The 12,196-nt window shown below is 38.4% G+C and overlaps 1 protein-coding gene across 1 annotated transcript; it reads right to left on the reverse strand.

Annotated features, from left to right (window-relative positions):
* Nucleotides 1-197: 197 nt before the first annotated feature.
* LOC128692775 (tether containing UBX domain for GLUT4-like) lies at nt 198-7,574 on the reverse strand (the record flags this gene model as incomplete). The annotated part of the gene is given in 6 exon segments (XM_070104347.1): nt 198-449; nt 2,028-2,113; nt 2,636-2,816; nt 4,162-4,331; nt 6,317-6,372; nt 7,176-7,574. Coding segments are annotated over 6 exon segments (829 nt in total), but the record flags the coding sequence as incomplete, so codon positions are not given.
* Nucleotides 7,575-12,196: the final 4,622 nt, after the last annotated feature.

Raw genomic sequence — 12,196 nt, forward strand, 5'->3', positions numbered from 1 at the left:
CCTTAGGTGGTTACTGTCTACCAACTACTACCATGGAAATAATACACACACTACAGTATGTAAAAATACCACAGTGAAAATAGAAAATAAAACCAGAGTGCTTACACATATCTTTACTGTGGTATTTTTACATATTTGCAATCACTCATTTTACTGCAATTTCTTCCATATACTACAGTATACTGTATTAAACTCACTTGTGGTATTAGGCTGTGGTAAATCAATCTTAGAGTGATTTACATCAGAAACTATACTCTGGCTAGAACACACTAGATCTGGACTGAGTTTAGGGAGAGACTGACAGCTAGGTTGCTCCTGCTGCATAGGTTGTAGACGTGGCTGAACACAAGTCTTGTCAGGATGGATATTCTGAACCTCAGGTCGAGTTTTTTCCTGCGAGGATGCTTGTGCACTTGTATCCTGCTTTTTTGATTCTAAATGTTCAGCTTCTAGAAGAAAAATATATACTGTATATATCTTACATTATATAAATTTTTAATTCAATGGCCATCTCCCACTGAGGAAGGGTAACCCAAAAAGAAAAACAAAAGAAAAATGAAATGAAGGTAAAAGAAAAACAAAAGTAAAAAGAAACATGAAAGATTATGTATATGAAACCATCATCTTTCAACAAACCAACTGTCTCCCACCAAGGCAGGGTGGCACAAAAGAAAAAAACAAAAGCTTCTTTTAAATTTAATAATATAGTGTGACCCAAGTGCAAGTAGAAGTAGCAAGACGTACCTGAAATCTTGCATGTTTATGAGACAGTAAAAAAGACACCAGCAATCCTACCATCATGTAAAACAATTACAGGCTTTCGTTTTACACTCACTTGGCAGGACGGTAGTACCTCCCTGGGTGGTTGCTGTCTACCAACCTACTACACAGGATGTATATGAAATCTATACATTATATAATGTTATGACTGCTTCTCCTCCTTAACACATGAACATAACATACAAAATGGCTCAGAAAATTTGAGTGAATAGGGATGAGCTGTTGGAGGAGAGTGAGCAAGGGGATAAATTAAGAGCAGAGGAGCCATAGGGCTGTTAGGAAGTACTTTTTCAGTCTTAAGATTGTAAAAATGCAGTTTCATGAATACAGAAGATATGATTGAGCTTGAAAATGAGAAATCAGTGGATGACTGCTAAGAGTTAAAGGCAGGTCCAGGAGCTATGGTTTGATTTCTGTCAGTACAACTATGTGACTACATACTGTATATTTTAACTTGGGAACTAAAGATGTAAAGTACTGTACATGCAGTATAAAATATGGCTCCACTGTAAATTTTCATTTTAATATTTAGTACTGTACTGCATAATACAGTACGTACTTAAAATTTATGCCATTCACAGCATCTAGATTTATTGGTAATCTAGTAATGTATTCCCCATGACTACAGACAGTTTTTTACCACAACTGTCTTCCACCAAGGCAGGGTGACCTAAAAAAAGAAGGTAAAGTTTTTCTTTTTTTTTATATTTAGTAATTTATACAGAAGGGGTTACTAGCCCCTTAGTCCCGGCATTTTAGTCACCTCTTATGACACATGGCTTACAGAGGAAGAACTCTTCTCCACTTCCCCACTACCCTTGGCTTCATTGTTTCTCACTCCTCTGTTTAATTTTCTGCTTGTAAAGTAAAAGGACACAAGTGCAACTAATGTGACATTTTTTTTGTGGCAACGTTTCGCTCTCCAGGAGCTTTGTCAAGCTCCTGGAGAGTGAAACATTGCCACAATAAAAATGTCACATTAATTGCACTTGTGTCCTTTTACTTTACATATTGTCGGTAATTCTACCAACATTATTACAATTTTCTGCTTGCTCACCCCATATTCAATATTATCATTACATTCTTGAGGGAGGGTTATACAGAGCCTGGAAAAGCACTATATTCCCCATAGCACATTGATTCAATCCCAATTCAATCTGGTAAAATGCATAAGAGAAAATGTACAGTGTATACTACAATGCTTTCAATTCAAATCAAGTTTTAAACCCTCCAGGGATAGTTGTTACCTTCATCTTGGCGAGAAGTCCTGGTCTTTACTAATGGAGTTGATACGATGGTTTGTTTACTGGAGTGCACCGAGCTCACACTATACCTAGAGAAAAATTAAATATTTATTAAAAACTAAATGTGCATATTTTTTAACTAGTTCATTTCCTATCCTTCCTTCAGGAGGTGTATCAGTGCTAGTGAATGGCCCATGATCTAAGGAACTGGAGCTACCCTCCCTTTCCTTGGATCTAACCTAATTACTTTTCATTCCAAGGCACTGCATGATCTTTACAGGATTAGAGTTTACTGATGGATAAAATTATTATTATGTTGCTTCTTGGTAAATATAAGAGATTTGTTCATTATTATACATAAATGAGGTAAATGAGAAATATAACTGCTATTAGCCCAAATAAAAGGAAATCTTGGATCTTGCTTAGGCATGCAACCAGGAAAAAGAAGTAGCCTTCTTAAGGAAGAAGGCTGATTCAATTTTACTTCATGAAGTCCTAAATCAATATAAGGACTGGTGGAGGTTTGATCCTTCATCAACTGGCTGTGGCCCTTTTGCTGATCAGTCAGGCTCTCAACAGAGGATAAAATGATAAAATAAATTAAAACTTACCTGAGCATACACTTGCCACTGGGGATCGCAAGGGATCTGAGTGTGGTGGTTTTTAGTTCTTCACCTCTGATCCTGCGCATGGTAAACACAATGACAGGCTCACACTCACTATCAGGAGAAGGAAGCAGGTTTCCTGATTTACCACACTCTTCATGGTAAGTCAAAATTTCCCACAAAGTAGCTGATGAAAGAGATACAAAATTTTATCAATCAATTTGAGTTTTTGCATCAAACACCAAAACAGACAAAAATTCTCATCATTCCAGTGAAACAATTCCTACTGCTTTTATTAATCACAAAGAAGTACATTATCTGGCATTATTTGTTGCAATTCAAAAAACTTGAAGTACGTATATATTATAAAATATTTGTTAACTAATCACGTAAAGGGTCATGCAATGACTGGAAAATAGAAAGCAATCAGCTTTGATCCAAAGAGGGGAAGGGTAACTTTCAATTTTGGATCAAGAGGTCTTCACCAGCATCCTTATCCCTATAATGAAATTAAAACAAGACACATTCTGAACCCCATTATTTTTTTTTTTTAAGCACATCCCCCATTTCCCACCGAGGTAGGGTGACCCAAAAAAGAAGAAACACATTTACCACCACTCACTCCATCACTGTCTTACCAGAGCTGCGCCAATACTAGTTTCGAAACTGCAAATACGTATCCCCATGCATTAATTTACATTACAATGAGTAGCATCATAATAATAAAAAATCAATATCATACCAGGCAACTCTCAGAAGAAAACTTGCATAGCTTTATAATCTTTCGACTATTCTCAGAATATGTGTGGGGTTTATAACAGTCATCAAATTAACACAAATATGGTATTACCATTACAATTAATTACTCTATGGCAGTGCTAAACCCATAAGAGCCATGTAGTGCCCGGGAAATGGGAAGTGGCCATAATCAGGATTGATCTGTGGAAGAAGAGGGTAGTTCAAATTCCTTAAATCAACAACCCTTCACTCAGTAGCACAGCCTCTATTTCAATCTGAGGACAGGCTTAAAAATCACAAGATGGTGAAAAAATCAAAGAAATCACCTTTGAAAACATGATTTTCAGTAAATACAGACAGTGATAGTTTGAATGATGGTGAAAGTGTTTCTTTTTTGGGTCACTCTACCTTGGTGGGAGATGGCCAAAGTGTTAAAAAAAAAAAAAGTGAAATTTCTAAAATCATCGTGCTTTTGTGGTCACTGATCAATACAATGAAAATTAGCCATTAATTGAAAAATAAAATTAAAAGTACATGTATTTGCATCTGGGAAATGTTTTAGCCCCCCCCTTCCTTGCTGTGCTACTACTTTCCCCAGTATCAAGGCAACCCTGCCATGGCTGCACTACTGCCTTCACTAGTATCAAGGCACCTGCTCACCCTTTGAAGGGAACCCTGCACAAGACAAAGGGTTTTCCCACTCTCCAACAATTCCTTGGAGACACTGTCCCGCAAGTTACATTAGGCTGATTCAGGGAATCTTAAATATTCTTACAACACATTATATAACTTACTGGTAGCCAGAAAGTCATGTGTAAGCCTTTCTCCAGAATCTGTAGCAATGATAACAGTGACATTTTCCACTGTACGTGGAACATCAGCTTCAACAAGCTCTAGTTGGCACTTATTAGGAAGGCCTGCATAACGCACTGTACTGCTAATATCCAGCATACGATGAAGATGTCTGTGGATGAGTGCATGTGCAGTATTACGAAAAATAAAGTATATTATTTGTTCAAATTCAAGAATAAAAAAAAAAAAGTCACAATACCATAACAGGTACAATACACAAATACATAGTCTGCACTTAGGAAACTGAAACTAATGATGACATTTGGATTCAATTTGGACCATTAAATAATAACACATAAGCCCCAAGGGAAGGGAGCACGAGTATAGAAGAGAGGGAACGAGGGATGAGATTAGAGCAATGAGAGGAGGGAATAGTATAAAATAGTAGTAGTAGTGGTGGTGGTGGTGGTAGTGAAAAGAAGGCCAGAGGGTGAGGACTTAGCAAAGAGATAGTAGTAGAAGTAATAGTAAAGGCAGTCAAAGAACATGAGAATAGAGGAGCACTGCAGGTAACCATTGTAAGAACAGTAGTGAATGTACATGCCACTGGACATTGGGTCGTCATAAAAATAAAAATAAAAGCCTGTCGCCGAGTGATGGATACACATTCAGGAAAGGAAAGAGTTAGATTCCCATTCAGCTTTGAATTTGATGGAAGGAACAAAAAGTTGGAAGAGACTATGAGTCACATGGCTCTAATCTGAATGGGATCTAACTCTCTGTTTCCTCTCCTGGATGTACATGTCCATCACTTGACTACAGGCTTTCCTTTTCTGTACATTCACAGCTTTTCTTACCATGTTTTCTCTGTCAAGATAAGTGTTCTTATTTCTCTCTTTCTCCATGCCATTCACCTCTGTGATCCTCAGTTTCTTCATTAGAAATTTCCACCCTTCGCAATTTGTTCTCTTGCCTTGGCTATCCTTCCTATCTTATAAATTCTGCCTACTCGACTCACAAAATCATAACACAATTGCAAACAAGTCATGGAATAGGTAGGTTTTGAACCCAAACTCTTCCAACCTCCCTAGAAGTCTACAGATATGCTACAAAATAGTTCCCAGAGGTAAAAATGTATGAATTATGAAGAATGTATAAAAATGTCAAAAATGTCCTCAGTGATAGATAAGAGGATATATACTATTTAATGAGTATACTTTTGTGAAATGTTAAACTCAGGTAGGTCATTCAGCACAAGCAATGCTGGAGCCTTGATCCTCCAACCAATGAATGTGAGACAAACATGCTACCAAGTGGTACTCTACTGTAATTGCGGAAAGGAAGAGGGTGAACCATGACATTCATATGCAAAATTTAAAAAGAATTATAATTTTTATGCATTTTTTAACACTATCATTTGGGAGAACAATAAAACATAACTTTAAAATAAAAAAAAACTGTTTCAAGAGAACTCTGAGCTATGTTTCTTCAAATATGGTAGTGACAGATTGCCGAGATAGAACTCCAAATGTTGTACTGCTTGCTACAATCACTGACAAATATCAAACAATTATATGACAAACTAGACAAGATAAAACCCCATGAGGGCAGCTCTGCTCCTGTAACTATAAGTTGGTAATTGTAAATGGAGAAACTCTTATAAATGAATGAATATGAATCTCCTAGTTTTCAAATATTTTATTAAATAACCTAATTACTTAAAGTACTCATTATGTGCAATATCAATTTTTTTTCATTATACAGTGGACCCCCGCATAACGATCACCTCCGAATGCGACCAATTATGTAAGTGTATTTATGTAAGTGCGTTTGTATGTGTATGTTTGGGGGTCTGAAATGGACTAATCTACTTCACAATATTCCTTATGGGAACAAATTCGGTCAGTACTGGCACCTGAACATACTTCTGGAGTGAAAAAATATCGTTAACCGGGGGTCCACTGTACATGGTTAAATAAACTCTTACAAACTGCAAAATTATGAAAAGATTTCATACACATTATCAACATTATAAGTTTTTTTTTTTTCAACTAACCGGCCATATCCCACCAAGCCAGGCTGATGTTATAAGTATTACCAATAAAAAGTTATTTAAGATCGGGTGGGTTGCACTAAACTTTATAGAGAAAGTCTTACTTGAGTTTATACTGGTCTGGGTTGAAACCTTCCTTCTTGCATGCATCTTCAATGATCTGAAAAGTCAAATTTATGCATCAGCGTACGAGTGTTAAAAAGGTGGAAAATATGAGTGTTACAAAGATGGAAAATATGAGCATATTACAAAGGTGGAAAATATGAGTGTTACAAAGGTGGAAAATACGAGCATATCACAAAGGTGGAAAATATGAGTGTTACAAAGGTGGAAAATACGAGCATATTACAAAGGTGGAAAATATGAGTGCTACAAAGGTGGAAAATACTGCAGTAAAATTTTCTAATACACATACAGTTCTACTATCGAGTATTTTATTATTATAATCAGGGGGAGCGGTTAACCCGCAGGGATTGTACAGCACCTGGGGGGTATTGGAAGGTATTCAGGGTCAATTCAGGGAACTGGAACACAGATCCAATTCCCTATATCAAGAGCCCCTCACCAGCATCAAGGAACCTCCCTCGAGGGGGGGACCCCAATAGAAATAAACCTTTTTTTGTTATAACTGGTAATTTATACATACGTTCAAATGTATGATAATTATAATCATCTAAATTTGCGTAATTGTACTCACCTAGTTGTGGCTGCAGGGGTCGATTCATAGCTCCTGGCCTCTGTACTTATGTACTATTAATTACAAGGATCCCAATGGAAATAAGTCACTTTTAGGTTATCCTATATAATTTACACATCTGTTAAACAATGTATGATAACTGTAGTTATATACAGCTATACATAATTAAAGTTATTTACCATGAGTAGTTATTATCATAGATGAGAAACTCCCAAGTCATGGAGAACCTCATGACAAGTATTTAAAGTTATAAGAGTAATACTGACCTGCAGGATGCTGGTGTTGGGTGTCACAGTAACTACAACTCTCCTGCCATTGGGACACAAAACTGTCACACAAGTTCCTGCCATAATTCACACTATAATAACTTGTTAATCTTCTTCTTGATCTTCTCCTTCGTCTTGTTCAGGTTGTTAAGGGACATCAAAGCTCATGATTAAAAAGTGAAAAATAAATGAAGTTAATATAGAAGTTTATTTTTTTTTGCTAAGGTTACAATATGTGTTTTACATTTTATAATTTGATTGGTACAAAAAAAGACACTATCATGTCGAGGCATTTCTGGCAGACTTAAACTAATACTTATAGTCTACTGAAGAATAGACAGGTGAAGACTAGTACAATAAATACAAATATTTAATATTTCACTCTATTATTAATATGAAGTAATACAATTTATGATACAATTATACATTTTTAAGTTTGTAATGATGGCTTAATAGTTATGGGATAATTAAATATTTGGGAGAGTTCCCATAATATAAATTCAATATTTATTATTAAAACTATTGTAATTAGAGTAAAATTACTGTCAACTATAAATACAAAAAAAGATGTACAACTTAAACAAACTATGATCAATTTCTTTAGTATTAAGTAGTCAGTAAGACATTAAATTAAGTCTGCTCATAATACCTAGGCATGATAGTGCTGCAGCTCATTATTGTAATTTCATAATCTTAATATAATCTTGCAAAGAAATAAATCTTGTTTATGTGTTTGTTTTGTTTAGCATGGTATGAGTATGTTTGTTACTGTGAGATGAGATGATTGTTAAGTTTAGTCCTAAACTGATTTGTGGGCAGAGGATCTCCTGCTGTTTCAGGCAAATAGTTCATGATAAACTTGAGTTCTATAAAAATTAATTTACAATTTATACTGTAAAGTTGATATTATTGACACTATAGAAAGCCCCTGGTTAGGCAGAGAATTTCCAACAGTTTTAATTTAATTTATAACTATTAGTGAATTTTTTTCAAGAATATTTGCTAGAAGTTTTAGTAAGACAATTTTCTCAATGGAAATCAGTCAGTTTGTCTGACTTTTCTTTGCGTTATCCTGGGTAATTTCAACTATATATGATAATTATACTTGTGTACCTGTACCTAAATAAACTTACTAGCATATGTGGAGGTTATTACTAATATTGGTCAAATATTTGTATTTACAAATGCACCTTAATGAGGCCAGCTTTTCAGGAGTCCGGGATAAATATATTATCCGAATATGAGCTGGGTTTAAGAAAACCAAATTTTTTTCCCTGGAAGGAAAAAAGGGTCAATACACTTAATAGTTAAGTCAAGTGGACAATGAGCTGAGGTAGGATAACAGCTCTTAGCCTATAAAATAGATTTGTGTAAAAAAAAAATTATCTCAACCCCGGACACCTACACACAACAGGCTTTTCCATAAGCTAGATGATGGTGAATATCTGAGTCAACAACAACAGGCTTTTGTATGCCTTAGATTAGAAGGTACTGGTAAACACTTAAGTCAACAACAACAGGCTTTTGTATGCCTTAGAAGGTACTGGTAAACACTGGTAAACGTCTACACTGCAAACTGGATTGTTTGCAATCCTAATGGCGCTAAAGCTAACCTATGACACTGAGCTTGACTCTATCATCATTACTGATTCTATGTCATCATTGAAGGCTCTTGGCTCATATAATGACTCCAACAACATGCTCATTGGGGAAGCCAGGTATAGATACTCAAAAATTAGGGACAAAGGAATTAATGTACAATTGCTATGGATCCCATCACACATTGGATTACTCCTTCATGATAAAGTTGATATGTTAGCCAAGAAGAGTATCCAGAAGGAGAATGTAGAATATAACTTTGGTATAACTGTGTCTAGCATTAGGAATAATATTAGGAGAGAAGTAAATAATGAAAATGATTGTTATAGGAATGCAGTTAGAAGCCTGAGTAGATCTATAACCGACTATGATAACATGAACGTAGATAAGTATGTTTATGGAGCAACTTGCAATGTGAACAGACTGACTGATGTTGTAGTGGCCAGGCTTAGGCTTGGTTACAAGTACTTCTGGCAGTTTGGGAGACACACAGATGATGATCAAACTAAATGTAAATTATGTGATCAGGCATATGGTCACTCTCTTGAACACTATGTGCTTAATTGTCCACTTATTGAGGAATACAGAGACAGACAGTATAATAACCTATGTGACATGTCAAGATATCTTATTAATGAAAATAAGATACCAGATATACTAAGCAAATTTCCTAAATTTGCTTGTAACAGATAAGTGAACTATAGATATGTAGATATAAATCCATATGTATTCCTGTTAACCCTTTGGGGCCTAGTTCCTAGGCCTTTTGTGTATCCATATGCTCTCGCGCTACCGTCCACAGGATGGATATGGGGTGCACAATAAACTAGCCACTTCGGTGGCAAAATCAATCATGGTAAACACTTAAGTCAACAACAACAGGCTTTTCAAAATATTGGGTTATCCTTGACGGTTAATTTTCTGGATTAAATATAAGTAAGTAAGTAAGTTTATTCAGATATACACAAATACAGTTACATAGAATTATCATACATAGCAGCATATGTGTAGAGAACCTAGGATAACCCAAAAAAGTCAGAGTGACTTATTTCCACTCAGCTTACACACTGAGGTCCGGAGATCGAATCCCCGGTACAGCTGGAAAACATTAGGACGTGTTTCCTTAAGACACCTGCTGTCCCTGTCCTGGGTGTTAGTGGACTGGTGTGGGTCGCATCCTGGGACAAAACTGACCTAATTTGCCCAGAAGGCTCTGCATAACAAGCGGCTTTCTATATAGTAGTATGTCACTGATGTCAGCTATGGTCTGTATGCCTTGTACATGTACTTGTAGAAATAGAAATATTGTATTATTATTAGTCCTCGGGCTGCAGTTAGAATGATAACAAATTCTCATTACAGGCAGTACACTCCACCAATATTCAAAACACTCAACCTACTCACCATACAAAACATCCATACTTATTACTGCACCTATTGCATACATAGAACACTTAACTCTGATATTAACCCTCCCCTCAAACATCTCCTTGCCAACCTCAACAGAACACATGACCATAACACAAGGCACAGATCACTCTTTGATCAGAATTTACGTATTACGCAATTTACGTATTACGCAATTTACGTATTACGACAATCCATTGACACACACTCAGTTCACGGAGTTCACTACCTTATCACAAGATAGGCACATGGCTTCTGCCGAAAAGAAGAGGTCACGATGCTCCATGAACACGACGGAGGACTCAGATTTGGAAGTGTGGGGCGAAATTCTAGCGAAGAAGTTGCGAGAGGAAGAGGAAGATCCTGCTCACATTGTAGCAGATCTGACAGTCCCAACCATGAAGCCAGCGACAATAGAAACAGGTGCGGAAATAAACACCCCACCCCCCGAAAACCAAGAGGGATGGAACACTGTGGACAAGAAGAAGAAGCGCCATCCGTCCAAGGAGCAGGCAAACCAGCTCAACCGACCTGGCAAATTCAAGGTGAAGTCTTATGGGGACCACAGAACCCACTATGGGGTTGTTTCATACCTGGAATCACGACACAACCTGAAGTTCAAGATATGGTTCAACTTGAGGGGAGAACCAATATTGACTCCTCTCAACAAGGAAATGTATACCACCTTGAAGAGAGTCATGGAGACAGATCGCTCATTCACCCTGGAGGAACTGGACTCTCGGCAGAAGATCACCAAGGGTGTAGTGATGCGATACCCGCTGATGATGCCCATCGAGGCAGTAGCAGCTCACCCCAGTGTGGTGTCAGCTCAACGTCTCAAGGCAAAGACGGCAGGCAATGCACCAACCCGACAGGTCCTCATTCAGCATGTAGGACCACTGCCATCCCAGCTGGACCTCGGTTCTTGGGGCAGGTACGATGTCAGGACCTTCACAGCAGAACCAGTTCGCTGTTTCAAGTGTCAGCGTTATGGACACCTGGGTGCACTCTGTCCGAACAGAGTAATCTGCGGTGTCTGCAGCCAGCACCACCCTACCGAGGAATGCATCACCAAGCTGAAAAATGCATCGCCACCCACTCCACAATGCCCGAACTGCAGGCAGAAACACCATGCCTGGAATCCTCGATGCCCCGAGAGGCTCGCCAGAATTCAAGAAGTCTGGAAGACGCCAAAAACTCGGCAACAGGCTACGACGGATCATCACTCTCAGCAAACGATGGGTGCAGAGAACCCTGCCATACTGCAGATCTCTCAGCAGCGAACCCAAGTCAATGCCCAGGAATTCCCAACCCTAGAAGCCTCAACCAGGCGTCAAGGTCAAGAACCTCCTGCACCCCTACCTCAACGAAGAAACAGAAACAAGAGGAACAGGAGGCGTCAACAGGGTGCATCTGGTCAATGCGATCAGCAGGCGGCACTAAACGAGCCCCCACCGGCCATAGCACGACAACGCAGGCACTCCTTACCCGGCACAGGCGCTTTGCAGACTCAACTGGTACCTCACCAGCAGATCCCGGCTACCCAACCTGGTATACAGCAACAGACCACGGTGCATACAATAAAGAAATCCAACCCTCAGCAGTCCCTACAGACCACAACAACCCAGATAATATCCACTCTTTCGAACCCAACTCCAAAGCAGGCCCTCACCAGGGAGGATCTCGTAGCACTCATCAAGGTGTTCACAGATCTTATTTGCAACACAATCAACTCCACGGAACAACAGAGCGCATTCCGGCAGATGGTCAGTACGCTCCTGAGAGTGTGCTTTCTGACCGAAGAGGAGACAGTGGATGCCATGAATTTGCAGGTTCTCAGAGCGGGCAGGACTCAGTCTCCAGCTCAGGAAACAACATCGATGGAATAACCTCGGTACCAGATCACACCCTCAAGGTCCTACAGTGGAACATTCAGGGCCTGAGGGGCAAACAGCACCTCTTGCTGGAGGCAGTAATTCGGGATCGGGTTGATATCGTCTTGCTACAAGAAACTC

The sequence above is a fragment of the Cherax quadricarinatus genome, chromosome 91 (assembly GCF_038502225.1).
Source record: "Cherax quadricarinatus isolate ZL_2023a chromosome 91, ASM3850222v1, whole genome shotgun sequence".
Classification (NCBI taxonomy): Eukaryota; Metazoa; Arthropoda; class Malacostraca; order Decapoda; family Parastacidae; genus Cherax; species Cherax quadricarinatus.